We start from the raw sequence: 26,505 nt of genomic DNA on the forward strand, positions 1-26,505 counted from the left end.
GTTTTCTATAACACACATAAAACGCAACTTAATGGAATATCTTCAGTCGCGAAATACATAATGACAGGAAACACCAAGTCAACATTTATATATATATGTATATATATTTGGAGATCACATCCAAGGAATTCTGAACTTTAGCTTCAAAGTGCCAAAACCCCACCATTTATATTCATTTATATTCGTGCACAATGCCAAAAGGTTAGTAGATTCTACATTGATTTAAGACAAAGTTAGTAAGTTTCTGGTATTATTGAATGAAGAACAACGTGGCCAGGGATTAGGGGGGAGAAAGATATTGTTACAGGGATAGCGTGCCAAGAATAATATATGCCATATATCCCGAACTACTTTTGTATTCGGGAAAAGAGATATTGTAAAGACGGGTTTTACCTTTCGATTAGCGGCTCTCAGCTGAGTTTTGTCTAACAAAATTGCGGTTTGTTTGGGTTGTCGCTGGCATGAAAATATCTGTTTAGCGTTTGGCGAACAATTTGTGCAACGCGTTTCAATTGAAAGTGTTGCAAAGTGAATTCGCAACGAAATTTGTTAAATTTTGCATATGTATTCAGTTGCACTTGCAGCTGTTCCAGTGTTGCCAGTGTGTGTGCATGTGTGCATGTGTGCGTGTGTGTGGCTGTGTGTGGTTATGTGCGACGTTTATTTGTTGTAAAAGTAATTAAACTGCGGCCATCAATTACACGGAAAATACTCGAGGCGCGGTCCGCCGTCGCTTGATTTATAGGCGCGCGATTTTTAATGGCTGCGACGGCACTTGGCACTTGGCACTTGGCACTTGTCTTGTTCGGGAGATTCGAGGGATCGGGTCAACTGGGGCGTTATATTTTATGGCCTTGGATTTTCTTGCGATGATTCACCGTCACAGTTTTCAGAGCGTGGGCGTTGTGGTAGAAAGTCCCGACGCGTCTTTTTACGACCTTTCGAGTGCGTGTGGCAAGCTATATGCGATGGATAGTTGTGGCAGGGAGATCGGCTTTAATTGCTTTGTTTTAAATGGCATAAAACACTTTTCCCGGCTCAAAGGTAGGTGAAAATGATCGAGTTGAGCGTTTACGACTTTACGACCTTTTAATATTTATGGCAACTCATTGTTGTGACAGTTCTGTATTTGTTTTTGTTCACGCACAGATTACTGATTAACGATCGCCAATAAGTGATTACCGCTTACTGCAAACTGAAGTTGCAGTGTAAAGTTTTTTGCTGTTTGATAGATTGCTATTTTGATTGATAGTGTGTGTGTGTGTGTGTGTGTGTGTGTGTAAATATACTTGTGATTAATTTGGTGGCTGCTGCCGGTGATTTTTACGCGCGCTTCGTGTCACTATAAGCCGCACTATAAAGTCCGTAATAAGCGGCAACAGTTTAACGACAATAAGAATGCCACAAAATAATAAACAGAGCGATTGCGAGTGCGAATGCGAACGCGGGGCGAGACAAATCGAATCGGATCGGAGATCGGCCAAGTGAAGTCAGGCCAAGTCGAGCCGAGCTGAGTTGAGTTGAGCTGCGAGCGCTGTTCCGCAGACACTACTGCGCGCCACGATAATAAATATTATAATAAAACGAAATTTTTAAAAGAGTATAAAAATTTCGTGTAATTGGTAATTTTTGCTGCCGGCGCTGGCAGCGACGCAAACAGCGCAGCACTTGGCGACTGCGGCGACAGTGGAGAGTTTGGGTTTGAGTTTGTCTGTCTGCCGACGTCTGACTGGGGTTCTGCGACGCCCGCGCTGTTGGATCGCTGTCTCCGCCTCGATGCCGGGTACGGGTACAAGTGGGTGCGGGTCTTTGCTGCTGGCGCTGTGTCCGCGTCGGCCGTTGTGGCGTTACGAGCAGCGAAACGTTTATGGCGCAATACAAAAGCCATGCGAGGCTGAGGCCGCAGCTTTGGCCACGCAGAGGCAGTGTCGCCGTCGCCCAGTCAGCAGCAATTCATTTCAAGCGCTGCGCTTAGTCTCTCACACACACATGCACGCGCATTTACACGCAAATATGCAGTCAATAGTCTCGTGTCTCTGTCGACGCCGACGGCACAGCGATGGCAATAAGCAATAGGATCTCATAGATGTTTGTCTCGCTCGCTCTCAGCGTATCGCAATAAAACGTTAACAGCAGCAGCACCAGCGCACCAGCAACAGCAACAGCAGCAGCCGTTGCTCTTGCTTGTCGTGTATACGTGTGCAGGAACGTGTGTGTGTGTGTGTGTGTGTGTGTGTGTGTGTGTGTGTGTGTGTGTATGCATGAACTGAGGCATGATGGCCGTTCAGTTCGAGTCGGAGACAACGCCAACTGAGCGTAATTGAGTGCAAGAGCGAGTTTGAGTGCGTTTTTGGAGTCGTTTTGTGTAGCATTTTCCTATACGATTTCTGGTTTTTTAGTGCGCGCCCAATGGATGCTTAATTTTGATGTTTATAACGTGAGAATGCGAATGCGTATGCGCTGAGCGCCCACCCCAACCACACACACAGCCACAGCAATTGCCACAACAAACCAAAAGAACAACAACTGATGAGCGAAACTATCGGTTTGAGTGCAAGTGCTTAAGCTCTGCGCGAGAGCGAGCGAGTGAAACGGCTTCTTAAGTGTTTTATGCTTTGTTTGGCAAAATGTTATTGTTGCTTAAATTATTTTGTATTATTCATGTTGTTTATACCTACAATTTCTTGTTTCTTGTGAGCGGTGTGCTTGTGTGTACCACATGTGACAAAAGCGCGCCAAAAAGCGGGAAAATTTTGTTGCCGGATCTGAGACATTATGGGTCGTCATATTATATTCGGAACTTTTAGTGTTTTGAGTCAGAATATCAAGAGGTTTCTGCACAGATAGATACATATGTACTTCGCTGCGTTTTTTAATAAAAATTAGTGTAAAATTTAGTCACTACAAATTTTTATTGCTATTTTTTATTGTACGCATAAAAATTCGCAAGGGCTCTCTATCTTTCTCTCTCTCTCTCTCTCTGGCAACTCTGCCCACTCTCTCCCGCTTACATTAAACTCAAACTTGTGAGTGTATGTTGTTCTTACCCTTAAGCGAAAATACGAAAAATCCATAAATTTCAGAGATGAAAAACGCCGACAGAGTCCAAAGTCAGTTCATGTTGTAGTTGCTGTTATCGTGTTGTTTCTGTATTCTACCATTGTCGCTGAAATTGCTGTTATGACATTTTTATGAAAAATTTGAAATTTACGATCGGACAACAAGAGTACATTTCTCGATGGGAATTTGTTTTTTGTTCGAAATTTATGCGGAAATGAAACGAATTTGCAATTTGCCAACTTGGCCACTTGCTGGATGTCGGGACTCGGGACAATGGCCAATCGACTATGATTCTTGTTCGCAAACTAAGCAGTTTCCGGACACATAGAAGCTTAGAGATTAAACAGCAAATATGAATAAATGTTGGCTTTAAATGTTTTCAGTGCATCAATTGTTGAAAAAATATGTTATTTTTTGGATATTTCTTGGCGCTCAAATTGGGAAAAGCTAAGTGACATTCGGACGACTTTCAATATTCAATACTGCTTGTACTTGTATATTTACATATATGTTAGCATTATATTGTAGAAGATGCAAAAGATGGTTCCAAGATATTCTGAAGACGATGGGCATACGTGACGAACATTAAATAAAATTGGATTTGCTACTAAAGAGTAAAATTTATATCGAATTTTTCAATTATAACTATATTTTTCAATTATACTATATAATATATTCTGATGAGATTTAAGTCATTTGCTAGCAACAAAGAAAAGTTTGATTAGGAACATACAAAAAGTGGGTTCAGTGTTTTAATATGTGTGCCTGTTGAAACAAGGGATTTAATTCGGCTCCGACATTTGTAAGTTCTGTCTGCAACAAGTATAAAAGATTACTTTAAGACTATTTTCGTAAAGCGTAATATTTATTTTAAACATTTCAACTGGAAGAGATTCCAAATACTTGAACAGAATAACAAACATATGAAAACTCTTAATGTAATTTAAATTCAATTTTGGTGTTCCTGACTTACATTTTCTTAACACTTTTACACAGTCATAACTTGTGGATAATTAAATTGTGGATATGTAGTATAATATTTTAATCTTATATCATAATCTCTTAAGAAAGGGCCCCATCGGATCACTTTGGAGTCCGGAATAATATCGTATATTGGCAACTGTGAAAATAATAATTTATTAAATTAGCAAATATTTGTTATTTATTGTTATTTTAACTTGTACAATACAAAGAAAATATATTAAAAAAAAAGTGTTCCTATATATTAGCCCTTAAGCGTTTTTTGTATATTTATATTTAAATATTTTAAATTATATTATTGTTGTGCTTCTTATTTCCTGTATTTATATTTGTTTGTTTTTTAATAACTGTGTGTTTTTTTTAACTATTTGTTTATTTGTATAGTATAGTATTTGTAAAAGTATATTTTAATTGGTTCATTGATCGGAAACTCTTGAAGTTTCTAAGTGACACCATTATTTTAAGCTTGATACATACATTAAAAAGAGGTTGTATTTGTGTATATTACAAATATTAGATATCTTATTATCGGCTATTATTACCTAGTTTCAATTTTAGAACAATTGTACCATACAACACCTGTAGTACATATATTGTATACCATTCTAAGACAAGAGCTACTCTTGTTGAGGTTATTATAATCTTGTCATTAAAGAAGATACTGCCGACCCTATAGAGTATAAACCTTCTTTATTAGTCCTAACATCTGAATCCATATGGACATGCCCGTCTATTCATCTGCCCTTCCAACATTTTCTTGATTTTTGTAGTGGTTTTCCCGTATTTTAGAAACACAGGGAAAATAGTTAATGCCGAGTATGGTTGATATATCTTGAAAAACAAAAAATTTTTCCATACAAGAACCTACTTTTCGGCCGATCGTTCCAATTGTAGCTAAGTGATATAGTAGTCCGATGTTGATAGGATTTTGCAAATATATGGGGAGCATAGTAAAACTAATAAATGCCGAGTTTGGTCAAGATATCTTCATAAGCAAACAAGTTTTTCATACAAGAACCTACTTTACGACCGATCGTTCCTATGCCAGATATATGATATAGGGGCCGATCCAGCTGGTTCCGACTTATGTACTGCGTGCAACAGAAAGAAGTACTTCTGCAAAGTTTCATTAAGATGGCTGTATGGGAAACATACAGACGGACCGACTCGGCTGTGAATACTGATCAATAATATAGATACTTTATGGAGTCGGAGATGTAACCTTCTATGCGTTACACATTTCACGAGAAAGTTATAATACCGTCTGTAAGGGTATAAGAAAATGATGCTCTGCAAGAGTAAAACACCCTACCTAAGTTTTTGTGTAATAGCCAAACCTGTAACGCAGAAAAGGAGACGCCTCCGATTCTTTTAGTTCCTTTTGTCCTTGGCCAGTATCAATAGCCGAAACATTATATCCGTCTAACTAGTCAGACTAGTCTCTCACTCGATGCTGCTAACATATGATCATAATTTTATCAAGATCGACAACTATATAACTCTATGGAAACAATTTGGCGCGAAATGTGATTTTTGTTCAATATGAAGCACTTTCTGTTTGACGTCTCAAGAATGATCAACGTCGGATTAATTCCTATTCACAATTGGCCTGGGTAAGTTTTTGTGGTCTCCGCAGTGCTGACGATAGGCGTTTTATCTTGTTTATTTAATTTCGAAATCTTTGCGCTGCCGATAAATGCTGGACAATTGATCAATCCTTTTGCCATAAGCAATACTCTTAACGAACTGGCAAATAACATTTTTATGGCCGCCATGTCGGATCAGCTGGGGGTTCCAAAGCCCCTAGCGGCAACAACAGCAGCAGCTGCAGCAACTGTTTAAAATTAATTGCTTTATTGGTCAGTCACAAGTTGAGCTGCTGCTGTGAGTGACTGCCACGTTGAGTGCAGTCAGATCGCTGCCGGCGTGTTGTGATTTACAGCACCTGCATGCTACCGGAACGTAATGGCGTTGGGAAGGGGCGGAAGAGGTCGCCCAACGACCGGAAAATAGAAACTGGCCATTTTGATAATCAAAACAAATATTAAAACAACTTCACACGTTATTGCTAAATAACTGGGCGTGAGAGCAACAATAAGGGCACCTAATCGACTGCGATATAAAAACAACAACAGTCCGAACCTCGACTGACGGCGCTCGCGCGCGTCATTAAAAGATAATAACCGTAATAAACTAATAAAATTGAAACTGGGTGAGAGGAGCAGCAAATAATAATAAACATGAAAAAAATCACAATAAAACACTATTCGACGCCCGCCTCGTTCGTTCGGGCCTGGTCTTCAGCCTAGGAGGTGATGCTGGGATCGTAAACCCTGCATGTGTGTGATTGTGCCTGCGCGAGTGCGAGTGCGACTGTGAGTGCGAGTGTGAGTGCGAGTGGGTGCAATGTTGTGTGCCGTGGCTTAAAACCGTTGAATAGGACCGGAAGAAACCATAAAATTGTTAAATCGCCGCAAGCAAAGGAGCTCAAAATCCACATGCGACAGGTTGCATCTAAAAAAAACACACAAGCATAAAAAAAGCATGCAATGAAAATGAATTTGCAAATAAATAAATTTAGCAGCTAAGAGATTTATAAGAAATAAATATATATATAATAATATTACAAGTTCTGGTTAACTAAGTTGTCCATAGGAGTTAGCTTCCGAAGAAGGAATTAGGAGTTAAAAGTCTAGCTGAAGACGCAGTGCAAATTTTAAGTTTAAATGAGTATATATATGTATATTTGTTACCTGAGATATGATCTCAATTGCATATAGATGCTAGCTATTCGTGTTACATGTTCATTATTCAACTAATCCCCAGTGTAACCCTAGTCCATACATGCATTTCAAGTTCGGAAGCCATTCTCATCCAGGTATATACTACCTACTGTACATACAGTATGCATCTACTCGTAAAGCAGTTTCAAAATCATCTATATTTTTCATTCACGAACATTTACTCACATTAAGAGTGCGGAACTTTAGTTTTCGCGTGGCCCACTTGTTAAGGGTGAAAACGAAGAAGAACGCAACCACTAAAGGAACCACTGAGTATCTTAACTCACATTGAGTGAAGACTAGCACTTCATGGAGAAATTGTAAAATGCGACTCAGACTTGAATGCGACAACTCGAAATCGATTGAGTGATTTGGCGAACAAGTTCGGCTCAATGGCTGAGTGCACAACTTTGAAACACTCGAGTCATAGTTGTAAAAAAGAAGAACGCTTCTGTTGTTGCACATCAAATTTATTCCTTAATTTGATACACTTTTATTGCGGCAGTTTATGGCTTGTTTGGCCCTTGCGGTTCGCCTAAGCCCAATCCGGATCACACCCCGGCTCCGGGTCTGAATCCAACATCAAGTCATGGCGCGCACAAGTCAGCGGCGACGATGAATGTATTTTAAAGTGATTCGGATGACGATTATAAAATGCCTTGTCACGCAATCATTTTTTAATCCTTCGACGTTGTCGCATATAGCCGTGTTTTATAGCTCCTGCTATGGCTCCCGCTCCTGCTGTTGTTCCCGCTCTCGTTCCACTTCCCGCCTTTGAGCAGTAAACGTGGACCAGCCCCTGTCAGAAATGTGGGTTTATGTGTCAGCCTCAGCCATGCAGTTGCGACAGCAGACGACTCAGTGCATTCCTCAAAACGACTCAATAAAATTATACGAGTGCCAGCTAAGCGTCAGTACGTTCTTGTTCGAGCTGCGTCCGTCCACATTTATTGCATTTTAATTGCACTAATGATGTACCGTTTTGTAAATTAAGCAAATGAAAAATATAAATCACAAATCTAATTAAAACCGTAAGAGAACAGTCGTAAAACTGATGAGCATGCCGAGTACTTAACATTCTCACTTACCACAAATAGGAGGTTGAAGAGTCGAAATAAAGACGTGCAGCTGTAAATAGAACATTTATTTAATTTTAATAAATATATTTATTTATATATTTAATATATTTATTATTTCTACTATTTTGGTTATTTTCTTTAGTATGGACCATCCCAAGAGATCTACTAATTAGACAGAATGCCAAAAGACTAAGATCCAACATGTTGATTGGAAGTTATATCCTGTCTACAAGTTGGCAGGACACAATAGTTACAGAGTTGAACTTCAACTATAAAGTTTTAAAGAATTGTTATCTGGGTACTGAGCCGCGATTTTTTTCCGATTGTTCTTATAAGAGCTATATAATATAGAGGGGACTATGATATCATAGTAAGCTTTGGCAAAGATATTTAAAAAATTCAAAGTTCTTCTGTTAAGAACCCAACTCAAGGTTCCTATGGAAGCACCATGGGATAAAATGCTGCTAATATATTTAAGTTTAATATGTTCCTCGCAGAAGCTGAAACCGGAGACGAAAGCCGTTTTTCCCAAAACACGACAAAATACATAAGAAGTCCAACCACACGATCCAGTCCTGTCTCTAAAAGCATCGCTCTCAGAATTTAAAACTCGTTCAGTAGAGTTTTTTGATATTGTTTCGATATTTCGCTGGATACACATAGATCTGTTAAACTATCGATAGTCGCTCAATCGATAGTTGGAATCGGTATTGTCCATCGATCATGGATACACTCAATAATATCTATTGAAATTAATTAAAATACAGTTTTTTCAGGCAACAGAAAAATCGTTTCGCAATTTAACTGTAAAAAACTCGTTTTCTCAAGATATTGCAAAAGCTAAAAAGTTTTTATAAAATAACACATTTTTGACCAATCCTATGTTAGATTTAAGATCTAGTCCCAGTTCCGACATCTATGAGGCCTGAGGAATGATGGACCTATGCAAAGATTTATAAAGATAACTTTGATACTGAGAGAATAGCTTGACAGACAGACAGGGACAGACTGATAAAGTTGCATCTTCTTATGCATTACACATTTCATATTAACATTTAATAATATCTACAAGGGTATAGAAACATTTTTCTTCCATAAGTTAATGTTGATAAAAACAAAAAAAAAACTAAATTAAAGTCATAATAACTATAATGAATAAGTTATTATTCTATTAATTTTTAACTTCCTGTTTTTAATTTTTTATTATATTACGTTTTCCTTTGTCAATAATAACAAATTGAATGAATTTGACTCATTGGTGAGCTACGTAGAGAATAAGCCGTATGAGATACGAAGCTGCATCTTTGACTAAAATGTCCTTTTGGATCGAAAGTATTGAAGTGCAACCGATCTTCGACATAAAATAACTTGTTGCATCGGAATATTCGACATTGTTATACCGATTATTCATACAAATTTGCAAAAATATAAATCAGTCGGTTGAACAGGACAAGCTCTTTTAAATATAAAAATGATTGTTTTTTTTTTTTTTTTTTTTTTTAATTTTGTTTAGTTCCAGATCTGGTATCCTACCTACTCTATGTTAGCAACTTTTATCAGAGTGACGACAGATGATTGTTAAAAATGAATTGACGTATCTCTATACAACATACTTTCTTTGTAATGTCACAAGCGCCGAATTTGTTAAAGTTTTTACAACTTTTCTTTTGAGAGATCGTCCCTCTGTCTGGGCTCGGAGCAAAGCGACTCCGGTGTTTCCGACATAAACATCATTTGCGTAGAGAGGGGACGTGCTTGTTTTATATGCCTCGACAAGACATTAAAATACGCACACGCCCCTTTTCATGTGAATGTAACGGGTGGTTTTGTGGCTAGGGGCGGCCGGCATGGTGGCAGAAGATGCTTTTTCAGTTTTCCTCCAGTTGGGAAAGTGAATTCAAGCAAAGTGCAAGGCGAACTCAGCCAAAGCTGGTGGGCCTCAGATGTTGTTTGGTTGCTCAAGACGCAGCCGATGATGATGGGCTGGCTGCAAAAGGAGATTTCAATATCATAAAAAACCGTATTAAGAGAATCTCATATTGAGAATCGTAAAGTTTTTACGACCGTTTAATGGACTCTTGCAGTAAGCGTGAGTATTTACGCGCTGCTTAAAAGCGGTAAAATATGGCCAAGTGGTGTCAGGGGACAAACACGCACACTCCAATTCACGGGCCCTCTAATACACGCAGCTGATAGCTAACACGTTTGCTGCAGGAGAACGAAGACCGAAGAATGGTCCGAGCTACGGATGAGCCAAATAAGTGCCCGGATAACATTTAAAAGTAAAAACGTCAATTTTGTATATTTTCTGGACCGTCTTGCTTTTCAATTACCGGTAAAGGGGCAGACATTCGGCAATTTCCAGATAGTGCCTGCAGCGCCATCTAGCTGCGATATGCAGTACCAATGTTTAACCACTTGCTGCGTGCAGCCAGTCAAGCAGTGCCCTGAAAGCAGTTCAAATGCGTCCTTGCTATTATCTATATGGGCAGGCAAGGAGCGAAGGTGTTTACGGTTGCGATTGCAATGAAAATGCGTTTGCCAAGCGATAAAAGAGACGGCAATAAAAGACAAACGGTTGGAATCAGAGTGGTTTTTGCTAGCATGTGGGAGGAGTCGAGGCAAATGTTGATTGGCGAAAAATGCGCTTTCGTTTTACCCAGGATCTACAACATTTTTCAGCTACGCCCAAGTATTTGATCCTTTTTCGTGTTGCTTACAGTGTATTGCCGATCGGATATCGCAGTTGTGCTTTGGATATTTGCTGCAGGGCAAGAGTTACTTCCTAGTCGAGCTCACTCAACTAAGGAACTCTTAGGTATTGAAAAACCGTAGATAATCTGGAGGATAATCCTACACATAATATTTATATCCAATTATATAAGGTAAAAATCATAAAACAGTAAATTCGGTATAATTAAATTTAAAGTAGAGTTATATAAGTATAAATGAGAACACATTCAAGTTGAATGAAAATATTTAAGTAAACATTGAATTGTTTTATCTCTCACATCCAAATTAAGATTTTTCGTTGATTATTTGAAAATTGTTAAAAAAAAACAAATTTAATAACTTTGTGCAAATGTAACAAATGTAAAATATAAATATCAAGACACAGCTTCAGTCGAGCTAGCCATGTCCGTCTGTGTGAATCTTAGCTTGATACTTAAAATTTTAAATATATATTTCCGAACACCATACACTCAACAAATATACTCTAACGAATCAAGAATATATATACTTTTGTTTATCAAAATATCTTGACTCGGCATTAACTATTTTCCCTCTGCTTCTTAGATACGGGCAAAGCACTATAAGCATTATGAAAAGGTTGGGTCTGCAAGGGTATTAGATCTTCGGCGTGCCGAAGATAGCCTTTCTTTTTTTTTTTTTTTTTTTTAACAGAAAGGGCAACTAATGCGTATCCGTTGAGCGGATGAGTCGGTCTGCCCGCATTTATAATGCTATTTCGTAACAAGTTAATTTTATATTATTATTATCTTAACGTTGCCCAAAATCGGTTAATATCGTCATTTCCCCTGTTTGATGATGCCCTAATTTAAGGAATTTGCAAATGTTCCAAGCCGTTTATCACGAAAGGTAAAAACCTCTAGCTCCTAGCTTTTACCATCTGGTCTCTACAATGACAATTAGTCAATTATTAAATCAATAATCAATATTCAGGACAAAAACAGGATTCGCCAACATTCCAATTAGAGCCAAAGACACGCTACCAGAAAAATTAATTAATAAATCTAGATTTTTCCGACTTGCCAAGCCTCCGTAGTTGCTGTAGGAAATTATTAAATATATTCAAATTTGGACACTCGTAGGTCGGGCAGCAAGACGAACATTGCTTAAAACCAATACTCTCTTATCAAATTGCTAACGAGTATAAGAATATAAAATAAATATTGTTTTAGTATTGAGGTATGTCGATGACTGATTAAGTGCTTGTTTAACTGGAAAACTTACTATAATTGTTATGATTGCTCTTTATAATTTAGTCGCACACATTTTAATTTTATACTTTCTTGGTTCGTTTTGGTAACACACTTGCCTTCTACTCAATTAACACCTAGCTACACAGCCAGACCTGCAGTGCATTCGGTATCCAATAGTACCCCAACATGTGTATAGACGTAGAACGAGTAAAGTTACTTGGATGCAATCCTCATTGGGTGCAATTCGTAAGTGAAGTCACGTATAACGGCAGTTTTCAGCCGGGCAAATGGCATATGTCTGGTGACAACGACCTGACGACTTCATTAGACGCGGGCATATATCAGCAATGTGTCGGAGTAACGACTACCTAGAGTTATGTGACTTGTCAAAAGGATTTCCTATCATTTTAAGCACTTCCCAATGTTGTGTTCCCGGTTAAATCATAGTCTCGACTGCCGGCTTGAGATGACTTTGTAGACGTGCATTTCAAAGGCCTGAGAATCTCTTTCCTCCTCCATTTGCTGATTGCCCATGGGTAAATAAATCAAATCCAGTGTCGGGTGAAGAGGGCACCAGCAGCTCGTAAAACAAATTTCGCCGATTCGACGAATGTTGTTAATTATGGTTTTGCGTAACATTCTTATTGCCAATGCATATCCATTCTCTGGCCCGGTCACAAGCTATCCCTTTGTGAGTAATTTGTGTTTGAACTCGTTAAAGTGTCGAACGATATAATGGGGAAATGCGCAGATACTTGTGCCCATATGCAGAGGCACGACTGCGTTCGAGAATTGTGTGTTTGCCTGCAGGCCGGCTCCGCTTTCTTACTCTCCTCCCACAATTTGACTGGAGTGCATCTTCTGAAATGGCACGTCCGACCAAGTGCTCCTAGCAATCAAATACAATTTGCAACAATTTAAGATTTTCGCTGCGGTAGCGCCCCATTGAATCTAAACGCCAGCTCGGATAGCTAATAGAAGAACGCGGCAAAGCCGATTCACACGAAATTGCCTAGATGCAAACTGAAAATGATGCCGGGACGCGTTTGATGGGCTCGTTAACAGTCATTGCTCTTGGGAGCACCACATCTATGAGGCACAAAGCGTGTCTGGCGTCAGCCGCCTTCCGAGCGAATAAAGAAATGCGCAGAATATGCAATTTAGTATAGCACTGCGGCTGCCTATAATTATTAGCGCCAACGCTGGCGCTGGCTTTGGTATCCAATTCTGATGGACCAGAGCTATCTGAGATCGAAATGAGGCTTCCATATAGCCGCATCTGGTTTTTGCCTACAAGTGTAATATGAGATCTCTGTGTGCATGGGGTGGCAAGTATAACTAGAATCCCCCGTAAGAGTAGTATAAGATTTTTAATATAAATTATAACTCAATAAAACGCTAAACACCTGTAATTCCAACTATCAAATAAGGCTTTTTAAGAAGCGATTCTAGAATGTGGTTGTCGTGTACGAACTTTGGAAACGCTCGGGAATAGCCAAATCCTAGATTGCAGTCTTGTGGAAGGCAAAAGCGTATGCCATGAGGCGTTCACTGCTGTATTCTGAATGTTTGATGATGCATTCTAAAATTCTTTAAGGAGACAATTGCATATCGAGCAGAGTTTTATTACCCGTTCAGTGTAAAGTGTAAAAAGGGTATAGTGGATGCGTAAGAATATATGTATTTACGGCTTCTATCTTATCGAATATGAGCGCTGGGTACTTTCAAATTCGAACGTTGCTGCCTTCGTTTCGAATCATCGAAAACTTGAACCCTTTCCACGAAATTGATCAATCGATTGAGTAGGGTATCACATAGTGTACACAGACAATATACTTATAGGATACCTCGTATGCCCCTAAAACTGTCAAAGGCTCTTTTTTGAAACTAGCCTTTGGGCTTTGGTGTAACTACATGTATGTGGATACCAATTTTATATTATGAAAATTGTATTAAGATCGCAGCCAAAACACCGAAAGAATTTCCCAAATAGTTGAGTTAGTGGGAAAGGCAATTATGTATACTCTTTTTGCACTTATTTCTCAAGCAAGGTATTTTCAGTTCTACTTTTTTTCATGTGGGATTTTTTGTAATGAGAATTTGAATAGGATATAACGCTTGTATAGAACTAGTACATAGCGTATTTTAATTTTGTCATAAAACATGTAACGCATAGAAGGAGGCATCCCCTAACCCAAAAAGTATATATAAATTCTAGATCAGCAGCAGCATCCAAGTTGATATAGCCATGTCCGTCTGCCCGTATCTCTGCCTGACCGGCTGTTTCTATGCGAACGAGTCTCTTAGCTTAAAAGCTTTGCGGGCAATATATGTCACAACTGCAATTTTATCAAGATCGGACCATCAAATAACATGACTGTCAGAACGATCGGTCAAAAGTAGGCTTTGAACATGTTTTTCATGATCACGTGACTAGTCCCAGCACTTGCTTGTTTAACTATGCTGCAGATATATGAACTAATTCTTATCAAGGTCGTACTACTTTGTTATATAGTGCTATAGGAACAATCGGTCGAAAAATCAGTTGTTGTGTGACAATATATGCCGTCTTCCAATCTTATCATTTACAAGCTTCACTATTCTCACATACAGTTTTGCATGGCATATGTCTACAAGGGTATTAAGACTTCTGTACCTACTCGCTACTATTTTCCAAGTTGAAGCAGTAGCAAGACATAAATTGCATGATTTTGAACTTCGGTTTCAAAGCGTTTAGCCGTTGCCTAAAGCTTGTAGTTGTGTTTGTGTGGGCAACTAGGCCATTTTTAGGAAGGCACTAAATAGGACTTTCTTTGACTCAAATAACAAAAACTACCAATTAAATGTGTACACAATAAAAATGCTAATTGTTGTTTACAAGTGAGTCCGGGTTAGTAATCGTAATCTAATTACTGAATTAAGTGAGAGTTAATTGGAATTTTCGATTGAATTTGATTTGCATGTTGACAAACTATGGAGACTATTTCGGTTTAATGCCCTCAACTCAACAGAACTAAGTGTGCATGCATAATCAGAAAATCTAACGTACTGTCCAGCGGGACAGTTCGAATTCATTCAATGTATTATGGAAGTAACAACAGGCGGCTGGCTCAGGTGACTGGACGGCATCTAGGGACTTAGGAGACCCGGAAGACGTTGGATGACCTTACCTGACTGCGAATGGAGGCCTTCAAGACTCCCTAACGTGCAGCTTAAAGAGCAATAAGCTAAGCAATCAAGCACGGAACAAGCTGCCGGCCAGGGGCCCGTAAACCTGATCAACCACTTTGAATGCGGCAGCATGGCGGCAACAATGGCAACAGCCGTAGCAGCCGCAGCAACAGCGGCGACTAGAAATGGCTGTGATAAGAGAAACCGCATTGGAATGGCTGGGGCTGACGGCCATGCTCTAGTTTGGCACTTTGAATGTTCATAAATAGATTCAAACGAGAGTTGGCTTACAGAATTCATCCCCCTTCCTATGCGCACATCTTTACGCTCTGCTCTCGCCGCACTCACTGCGCATTTCTTTAGAGGAATTCCGTTCGTTGCCTGCCTCGACGCCCATGCGGTTGAGCCAGGGCTAGGGATGTTTTTAGTGGCAACCATGACAACGTGGAGGGCAAGCTTAGGATAGCGTGAAACTGGTTTCGAGCTATTGACTCATCGTGTGGTCATCCGGGGGCTAACTCTTTTCGGCTGGCATTCAAACTTAATGCGTTGTTTTTGTTCTCGGTGCGGCCCGAACCATAAGACACCATAAGTCCCAATCTCGCTAGGGTCAGCGTCATTTATTTATCGATTTACCGAGTTATTGTTTGTTATGGTGAAATGCCAGAACGAGGGCTTAAATTTCTTCAGAGTCTGACGTGAATTCTCACGGCCCAGTTCACAAAAGCCTGAACAGGGGATAAACACAGATTAATTCAATATAAGAGAGTCAAACTTACAATTATTAGTTTGAATGCTAATCTGCTGAGACTTTTTTTTTTAATATATAAAACAAATCTTAATCATAAAATGTGTAGGACGCTAAGTTAACTTTGCATAAATGTTAATTTGTCAAAGTTATGATTACATATAGGAATTACCAATAGTTAAACAAAAAGCTCAATTTTAAAAGTAAAAAATGGTTTCCCCAGGAAACTTTTTGATTCTTATTTACCAAAACAGTAATGTGGCAAGTTTGCAGAAAAAGACTTTATTTTTGATATAGTGTCACTGCCCAAAGGGGCAATTTGAACATTTTGCTCAGGACAGTCAAAGAAACTAGCGACTTTGAACTGATGACGAGCATTACCTGTAAGGAGTATACATATTTGGCCTGTACCGGCAAATTTACGTGACGCTGACACTTGCTATCTATAGCCATAAAATCGCTGGGCTTATCATCGATGGTGGCCATTAAAAGTGAGTTTTAGTACTGGTTAAGACGTTCCGGCCGCAGTCCGCAGTTCAGCTCTTTGAAGCGAACGTACGCCAATTATGCGCACAGTCGGACATTGCGTGTTTAGCGTTCCCGTTTATCCCGCCAAAGTAGCGACGAAGACAGGTCCATTGGCGGGCACTGGCTGGCCTGCGTGGCCTAACTGTGGCTACGAAAGGAATACATATATATTTTCTTCGAAAACAAATGCGAGTGCCAGCCTCAGGTCTACGGGCCAGCAGTACATAGCGAAGCGCGCGGCTGGGAGGAGGACAAATGCTCGTGCAATTAGTGAGCCAATTCTTTACACTAAGCGCGGCGTTATTATGCGGGGGATTAACATAACAATATAAATTGCACAGTGTGCAGCATATTTTTGCAAAAATAATAAAAACTGGCCACGCTAGCACATTCTCTGTGCCCACTGGCATTCCCACTTGACGTGCCACTGCAAATTGTAGACCACAAAGTTAGCGTGAGCGTGAGTGACAGCTGTGCAATGGATTACGCCCAATCATTAGAATGATTGGGTGTAGTTAAGCTAATATTTCAGTAATGAAAATATCGCATTATGAATGAATGTGTGGGATAAAACGAACCCATTATCAAGTTACCTAAATGGGCCATAGACTTGAGAAGGTCACTGCTCGATCCTTTGCCAAACGGAAATGAGATTGACAAACACAGATCGTGGCATGAAGATACTCTACGCATGTAAGTAGAAAGTTGAATGCACAAATTATCTATTGTAGTACAAATTGAAATGTATTTATGTAGTATGTATTTATAAGTTCTTACTAAATACAGTTTGTCAAGTTACAATGGGAATCTATTCTAACTCATGTTACTTTATATATCACACGGCAAAGAGTTGTCAAACACTCTCAATTGCGTTCCGGTTTTTTGGGCTCATAAATATTGACTGAAAATCTAAAAAAAAAAAAAACAAAACAGAACCTTGAAATGTGTTCAGAAATATATTGCCTTTTGACAACACACGACGGGTCAGATTGCCAGATGGACTTGCAGTTTCTAAAGGAAAACAGACGTTGCCAGTTTCTAGTTTTTACGTCAGGCAACCAAGCGACATCGTCCATTGAAGGGTTAAAATCTCCAATTGTTATGCAGGGCCATAAAATATAGGACTCTCTTTTAAAATGCTTTGGAAATCCTTTGGCGTGACAATAAAATGGCAAACAAAAGTCACGGCACGGCGCACAAGCGACAAGGCGGCCAGCCCGTCCATATTGACGCCTCACACCCTTAGCCCACGCTATCGACGAGCGAAAATATGGATGCAGTGAGTCCGATGACTACAGAAACAATGGCCATGTCGGCAACAGTAAGACTTAACGATATATGTATGTATATGTAGGTATATCTGGAAAATGTCACACCATGTTGCGTTTTACGACTGCCGCTCACCTTTTGTTCGGGGAGTTTATGGCCAACCGGAGCTCACTCCTGTTCTGCGCTGCGCTGGGCTCCTTGGCAGCCTTTTAACTATTCACTTTCGTTGACAAGCTGGTGGGTTGAGCTGCTGCTGAGCACTGAACAAGCCAAAGGCCAAATGGCGGATGGCCTTTACGAATCGCTTCTGGGAGCTAACAGTCTTATAATTTATCGATTCTGAGCCTTCATGTGGCACAACATGTGACAGCAACAAGTTCACCTTGGTAGCAGCCATTAATGCTTTGAAATTGGCAAAACGCTGCTTAACGCACAAATCGCTTCAAGGACGTCGTGCACAAAAAACTCAGCCAGAGAAAGGATATCCCTGAAAGAAACGAAAGGCTAACAGGTAGATCGAGCAGCTGCTGTAAAAAACATATTCCGTGGGCATAATTGCGCATTTCAAGGTCTCAGGACTACACCACAGGACCTGTCGCGGATGCAATAATATTTCGTAAGTACAAAGTCATAACCCTTAATGCAACCCAGTCGTTAGCCCAGCCGATGTCCTTGAGCGAGAGCGAGCAGCGTCATGAAAATAACTTCCACTTGTAATATAAAGCGTTGTTATACCCAGAATGCGGTGGGGAGTTTGTGGAAATGTCTGCAACATGCAGAAAAAAGCGTATTTGACCCCATAAAAGATATATATTCTTTAGCAGCATCAGCAGTAGAAAACTATTAGCCTAGACACTTAAAAAAGGTCCTCACAGTGCTCGCGATATATGATTCCGTTTTTAAATCATTTTTAGCTTGCCATGTTTCGATAGAATCAATTAAAATTGAAATTGTTCTTTGTTTTTTACGTTTTAAAATCTAGAGTAACCACATATACCATGTAAAATTTGCATCTCATATAGCATACACCGATCAAATAGACTTCACTCTTAGGATGCCGCCGCATCTCGCAAGAACATATAAATAAAAGTTCCGATTGGAACCACATATTATTTGTTAGCCCCAATTTCAAGGCAGCGAAGACATATACGAATATAATCTACTGAAGAAAATTCATGAAGGTTCAGGAACACAGAAGCTATTAAGGAAAATGTGCGTCAGGTGATGTAATCGATGATCTTTTTTTAAATCATTGCCCCGGCGTGTCTGCTTGTTGGATACTCCCGAGAGCACTATAACTTGTTAGCATAGCCGAATTATACTTAACATTTCAAACTGTTTTGGCAGTTTGCGTCTCATCCAGATTTCAAATCAAAGCAAACTATAAAATTTTAATAACGAAATCAGCAACAGCAATAATAATAATAATAACAATATTAATATTAACATTAATAAATAAAGCGTACGACAATGTGAATTATAACTATGTCTTTGGGTCTGCGTCTGCACATGCCAATTTCATCGTAATTCATTTTGAATGTCACATAAAAGATTTTATTATCAATAAATGCATAATTAAATTAGCATTAAACTTATTTCGTCTGTCAATTTGGGCTGAAATTGATGCCCGAAATTCTCGCAATTAGCTCAAAATATTCCGCTGTTCCGTGTTTTCTTTCAGATAAGTAGAATATTTTTGTCTATTTCTCCTTAGATTTATATACTCAAATTCTTTTATCATTTAAATATAGAAATTCTAAAAAAAACTTGGCTTTCTATGATTTTTCTGTACGAATTATATTTTGTCTACTTTCATTTTGTTTGCCATTGAACTAACCTAAAAATGTTATTTAAGCAAACTGTTTAAATTGTTACAAATATGCGCAATTAAAGTTAATGGAAGACTTATGCCAGCAGATATTACATTAAGTTATACACTCTCGTTCAGGACGGTCCGTCTGCACTTTTCTATGCAAATATCCCGCTCCTTAGTTATTATAACGATCGGTTGTATTATGACCAATCTTAGCAATTATTGGCATCGCTTTGCTATAAAGTACAAGCAAAACCTTAAGAGCGTCAGAAGACTAAATTATGTATCTCCTATAGAATGAGACTAATTCTGTGTGGCTAGTACAAACAGATTTGGTATCACAAAGACAATAGCTTCCTTTTTTTTAATTTCTGTCTTTTATAGCAAATAAGTGTTAATTACTATAATGGCTTAAGCTTTTAAAAAGTCAACCCTAACTTGTTGATTATTTTGTTAATAAAGTAAATTAAGTTTTCATTAAAAATGAAAATTATTTGCAGATCTGCCAGACAGCTAGTGGGGATAAATATAAATAGTTTGAAGCGTGCTACATCTATATATTAAATAGGAAAACTTATCAGTTAAAACATTCTTTTTTCTAAATAGTATAAAGTTCCTTTTGTTATTTCGTAATAACATAATCTCCCTTAAAATTAGCTTTGAGCACACACTCAAACAAGGCAATTTCCAATTAAAAACGCATGTAGAACTGCGTCTACAGCTAATTATATGGAGGCCTGTTTGACTTGATTTCATTATACAACCACTCCATAATACATACATACAAATACAAAATTAATTTCATGACCAAGTGCATGTGGCATTAGGTTGGATTGCTTGTGAGTTGCTTGAGTCCGTTATGTACGATTTGGAAGGCATGTGCCGCATACCTTCTCCGGCAATGGCACTTGAGCCAGTTGCTCATTACATTCGGCTGAATAATTATTTCAATAAACAACAAGGGAGTTCTTGAACTTGGCTTGGGGCTCGATTATGAACTGTGCTAGAACGGCGCGCACATAATACCATATTTCAAATTTCAATTAAGACCAAGTGCTGAGAGAGCTGCCTCCAGCTCCCAGTTTCTCCATACTCAGCTGGCAATAGCAGACCCGCGTATCTCCCCATTTCGAAGGCCGTTGATCTCTTGCAATATGTATTTAACTTTTGACTTTTTCGAAATATAAACATTTCGTTTTATGGCATTCAATTGGCTTGCCTTTCTAACGTAACCCTAAAAGGAACTCAAGTGTATAGCCGGCAAATGTTCTGCAAAAGACTTCAGAGACTGGGTCACTTGGAGGAATGTGTTGGCAAATCTATTGGATCAAGTGTGGAAAGCAACACAATGTTCAAGTAATTGCGAATGGCGATAAGGTGGCCCCTGGCGCTGTGCTGCTCGGCTAGAGAAAAAAGTTTTAAATTAAAAACACGTTTATGCTTTGCATTTCAAAACAGCACTCAATACACAGTTAACGAAGATAGAAAAAATCGAACGCCGGCCATCGCATATGCATATAATATTGTCAATATACACTTTTAAAGTGTTACACTCAGCGTTTGGGCTGTCAAATAAACGTCTGTGCCCGAAACTAATTCCAGCGATTAAAATCTGAAAAGGCAACAACGAACGGAGTAGCAGCAAATTCGGATTAAACTAGCCGGAGACCAACTTTGCTGCACAGAGTGCTTGGAACGGGTATTTTTAAGATTCAGATAGCGAGCGCTTCAATATTTGTTTTGAACGGGAAAAACAAAAGCGTTTGAGCTTGAAAGCAAAAACATTCCATAACCCGGTTGTCCCCTCTGCGTTTGCATTTCATTTTAGTGAACCAACATCAAGCAGACAACGAAAATGTTAGCCCCAAATTAACATTCACTTGGCCAGCCGGCAAAGAGTTGGACCCTCGAGGATGCTGGTGCTGTTGCTCGACCTATCTGTTGACTTAGGCGGATCCCATTACCTAGCTGGCTAAGGCCTTAGCCAGACCAGAAACTGAGCCAGTGATGCTGCTGGCTAAAAACTCAAAATATATTTTGCATATTCAATCGATTTTTCGGCTACAAAATGAGTGCGCCCATAATCAGGGAGCGAGCGGGACAAATGGTCGACGGGCTCGAGTGAGAGCGAGAGAGCGCAGCTGAAGCTTTTCTGAGTGTGTTTGTAGGTGCGGAGGAAACGTGTCGCCAAAGATGCTAATTTATTATCGATTTGCTATCATGTGCCATGCGCTATCGGTATGTTCCATTCGCTCCAATGGCAGTCCTGCACCCCTGTTTCCCTTCTTGCTGGCAATGTGCTGTTTTCTAGCAAAATCTAAGCGCAGCGGCTGTCGCATAAATCTGGCTAATTTATGTAGGATGCGTGCGAAATGCTAACAAACTTAGTCGCTGGTCACCAACGCCCCCGTCAACCTGTCGACTGCTCGACTCCTTTTGCTTCACGTTCCCTTTGGCTGCCATCCAAACGAATGTTATGCATATCAAACTCATGGCTCGAGGCTCGAAATGCAAAACTCGAAATGCGAACTACAAAATGCCAAATGCAAACTGCTAAATGCAAAATTCAAAATGCGAATGCGAATGCATGTTCAAGTCCCACACAAAGTTGTTGCTCGTCGCAAGTCGCGTCGTTGTAGCTGTCATTGGGACATCTTTCGATTTATTTAATTGTCAATTTGTGGCGCACTTAAACTAACGATTTTCTAAGCAAGTTCGTGTTTTGCGCGCAATTTATGGGACTTGCCTGCCATGCAGCAGTCATCGTCGGATACCAGACTCTGCCAAGTGGGGAGTGGAGTAAAGTGGAGTGGATGGAATATTGATATTGTTATTTCGTCGTAATGGAAATGCTGCCAATACCCACTTCACGTTAATAATTGTCCTGTGCTTAACACGAGTTAATTAATTTCGATGGGCGTTTCCAGTCGAAAATGTATATATCTATACTATATATACGCTTAAACAGTATCAACCACATAAATACCAATCATTTAGATGTAATAACAACATGATATTCACAAAGACTGACTAATAAAATTAAAACATATTTAATTGGTTTGAAAATCGAAGAGTTACTAGTCAGTGCGTCTTTGCCAAGTTTAAAGAAAATTAAGTTAAAATGCTTATGTAGGGCATAAGACAAAGTAATATTAGTATATTATAAGGAGAATTTACTTGTGAATAGAAATTGGGTGGTTTTCTCTACAAAAATTCGTCTATGTTATATGTTAAAGAAATAGGAATAGGAAATAGGGTTGAACAAGATATAATCAACATATACAAGACATATACATTATATACTTATGGAGTTGGAGGAGCCTTCATTCGTCTTCTTCTTCAGAAAACTATTCAATCGTTCCTTAACAGATACAGCCGAACAAAGACGTATTTCTCAACAACTTCTTATACCATTGTAGAGGGTACTATAATTTTGTCTTAAAATGGGTAACGCATAGTAAAAATCATATCTAACCCCATTGATAAGTTTCATCGTCCGGCTGTTTTATGCGAACTAGTCTCTTAATTTTAAGTCTTCACGTTTTGTCTTTCTGCTGCACTCAGTACATATGTCAAACTGGGTGGATTAGACCATATGATACAGCTGCCATAGGAACGATCCGTCGTATAGAAAGCTTTTTTTTATACAAGATGTCTTGACCAAACTCGTCGCTTATTAGTTTAACAATGCTCCTTACATATATCAACATAGGACAACTGTATCATATAACTGTCAAAGGAACGATCGGTAGAAAAGTAGAAACTTTTCCGCTTATTTAGATACCCTGACCAAGCACAAAATGTACACTTTTCACTATGCTTCTTACATTATATAAGTATGAGCGAAAACTTACTATGGTCACAGTACAATATTATACAGCTCAATCATAAGAATCGTTAAAAAAAATGAGTTTTTGTATATCAAAGTATTTTGTTTTTCAGGATATTTTCACAGATCTGCAAAACCATACGTCAAATATCTACAAGAGTGTTTAATCTTTGGCGTGCCGCAGAAATGCGTAATTTCTCGTTAAGAAGAAGTATATTGGTCATGGGTACCCAAAAAATAGTGTTCATATTTGTATATAGCAGTAAACGTTTTCTCAGTCGCTTCTCCAAAATTTATATTATTAGTTGTTGAACAAGGAAAATTGTGATTTTGTACAAAGAATATACATTTAATATAGAATGTTTAATCCCCAGTGCACTTTCAATTAAACATTCGACTGTCAGTCCCGTCTTGAATGATTATTTTGTAATTATTGCGCTTGAGTGGGTGCAAATGTCATTGATTACTTATTATTAACATTTTTATTGCGTTTTGTATTTATTTATTTTTTTGCTTGGTTGGAAGTGGGAGCAGCAGATAAAGAGTCCAGTGGACAGACTGCCTTTCAGCAGCCCCCGAGCTGTTCGTAAGGTGTCCCAAGCGGCTGTCAATACTAGACTGGGGCGCAATAATAAAATTAATAATATAATTAAAATCTGTATTTAAGTGACAATAAAGCTCATTAGCTCATGATAAGCGCCCACTGCGAGTGCGGGATGACAACTCGAGCAACTCGAGCAGAGATGACAACAATAGTTATAATATAATGAATACACCAACCTCTGCATTACCCTCACATCAATAACAATAAAAGTTCGCTTGAATCGCTGAAGTACAAAAAACTTGACATTTCACTTTTTTGGTCTTTATTTAAATAATTGCAATGGTTATTATTTACGTAATAAACAGTTATATTCAGTTAAACATTCTTTATCAAGCTGCTTTTGAGTGGTTCCAGGCACAGGTGACTAAAAAGCAAGCAAGTAGGGGTACTCGTGATGCAAATATGTGTATATATACTGCTCTCTGTTCTATTTATACAGTATTGTGCTTTATAATCTGCATATATAATATATACATAATATAGATATATGGTCTCAGTATGAGAGAGACCCAAAAGCGTATGTCATTGCAGTGTTTTCGAAGATGTTGTTGCTGTGTGTTTTTTGTTGCCCAATAAAGATGCCTTATAACGAGGTATTTAATGCAATGTATTAATTGTTATCCCCTTCAGATTCCATAGCAGATTTAAAACTGGAATAACGTCTCTGTCAGCATGCTCTTGGCAGCTACCAGCATCATCCATGCCAGTCCAGCAAATCTGTGGCATGATGATATGGATTCGCATCGGCTTCGCCAATGACGCGCTTGGACGGTGGATAGGGCTGAAGGAGAGCGGTGCGGTGGAGCTGGGGACGACACTGTGTCACATTTATTTTCCAATTTACGGGCAACTAATGGCAATAATGAATGCATTTTATAGGCCCATTCATAATGTGCCGAGACAATCGAAACTCGCCGCGAACGCGAATTACACAAATCGGGCAATTTCTGTGCGACGTCCATTCAAGCCAAAAAAACCTCACATTGAATCACACAAATGCCTTTCAGATCCCGCAAAATGGAGCTGCGACTAGCCCCGTCGACCATCTTTGGGATGCTTACTCAAGTTCAATTAGAAATGGTCGCAGCCACCATGTAATCATCATGGGACTGAGAGAAACACAGAACACCGCAAGCAAACTTAGGATCGTTAATCTGAATGCCTGAATTTTTGAGAATTATTTTTAATGCTTCTGCGGGAGAAGCTTCAAGCCCAAATTCAACACTTCAATGCCGCGAACCCGAGACGCTGACTGCTCGCCAAGTCTGAGGAGAGCCGACGGGGCTGCTTTCGGCCATTGCAAGTTTTATGGCCATATTAATGGGTTTTTAAAGCGATAAAGCGGCAAATTTTTTGAGAGTGAACGTGAGCCCAAAATGCTTAAGCGTCGCTGTCGCAGACTCGTGTAATTATGATCGATTCATGCGTAAAACCCGTCGGACGGGATTAAATCATTATTCAATTATGGTTTATGCTGATTTTTATGTGCATTGACAAAAGGGTTTTATGGATTTGGCAACTTGACCATTCACGACTATAAACTAAATTTCTTTTAATGCACACAGATTAACCGCTTCTTTTCTTTATATTATATCAATGCTTATAAAGAAATGTGCATGTTAGATAACAAAGTAAATTTAAATACCAACCCTTGGTGCTTTGAAGTGTATTTTCTATTAGCACAATCCGCAAATTGTATATACTGTATCTGCAAATGTTATAAAAGCAAAACATACGGAACTAAAAATCAAAATAATAATGATTATCAGAATAAATAAAAAGCTGAAACGAGAAGAATGTTAAAACCATTTATTAGTCTTACTGTCTTGATTGGTTCTTCAATTTTTAAGATTTACTATATTAATCTAAACTATTCCGTAAAATTGTTGTTAATTAATTATATTGTTATAACTTCAGGTGTCTGAAACGAAAATGTCGCACAACATGGTTTATAAAATGCTTAATAATAATAAATTAATTGGATGTATTGAAAATCGAACTGGAAAAATCAATTTTTGCTTGCAACTTAACTCACATTAGGTTCCAACCGGGAGAATGAGTGGAAACTCTAGATTCAAATCTTTGGACACTCGGCATTCTTTCACTCAAAAGTTTTCGCTCAAGCTTCACGCATACATAGGCACAAGCAGTGGCAGATTCTCTAGAGCCGCAGCCGCCAAATTCCAGCACACAGACGCACACAGCCATACACTCTGAGGTCGCGGAGCTGGCAAAGTCTCCAACAACAGGGCCGCTGACCAGCTGCAGCTGCGGTCTCTGTCGCGGTCGACGTCGACGTCTTCTTTGCAGTTGTCGTTGCTGCCGACGATTGCGTCGACGTTGCTTTTGTTGTTGTCATTAATATTGACTATGTCGTGCTCGCTCCCACCAAAATGGCCGCAACAACTGCATTTGCCTCTCTCACTCTCACGCGCCGTCGCATCGCTCTGGCTCTCTCGCCTCGCCCGGCTACGTATTTTCGGTGTGGTACGACTAGTTAGAAACGGCATCAGCTGGCAACGCTGCCGTTGGTGCAACAGGGCGCACTATAGTGCACGCATTAGCAGCTGCCACGCCCACGCTGGCCGGTCACAAGAACTGGCCGCCCCACCGGCAGCTTCAAGTTTTGCAGTCGACAACCGCGAGGCCGCGAGCCGCGAGCCGCGAGCCGCTTATCGCCCTTCGCGGTTGTTGCT

General features: G+C 39.3%; 1 protein-coding gene across 8 annotated transcripts in view; it reads right to left on the minus strand.

Annotated features, from left to right (window-relative positions):
- Positions 1–3,928: 3,928 nt before the first annotated feature.
- Positions 3,929–26,505, minus strand: part of LOC115764851 — a 119,568-nt gene continuing 96,991 nt past the window's right edge. For 4 of the 8 annotated variants that reach the window (XM_030708101.1, XM_030708103.1, XM_030708102.1 and 1 more), the window contains 2 exons: positions 7,913–7,952; positions 3,929–4,180 (listed from right to left, as the gene is read on the minus strand). In XM_030708101.1, the coding sequence (XP_030563961.1) occupies positions 4,049–4,180; positions 7,913–7,952 (172 nt within the window). In that variant the 3' untranslated portion in view covers positions 3,929–4,048. Of the gene's footprint in view, positions 4,181–5,114; positions 6,556–7,285; positions 7,791–7,912; positions 7,953–25,458; positions 25,592–26,505 lie in introns of those variants that run through there. The other 4 variants (XR_004018053.1, XR_004018052.1, XM_030708107.1 and 1 more) reach the window with 4 other exon arrangements.

The sequence above is a fragment of the Drosophila novamexicana genome, unplaced genomic scaffold, assembly GCF_003285875.2.
Source record: "Drosophila novamexicana strain 15010-1031.04,08,12 unplaced genomic scaffold, DnovRS2.1 tig00000877-arrow-arrow-pilon, whole genome shotgun sequence".
NCBI lineage: Eukaryota > Metazoa > Arthropoda > Insecta > Diptera > Drosophilidae > Drosophila > Drosophila novamexicana.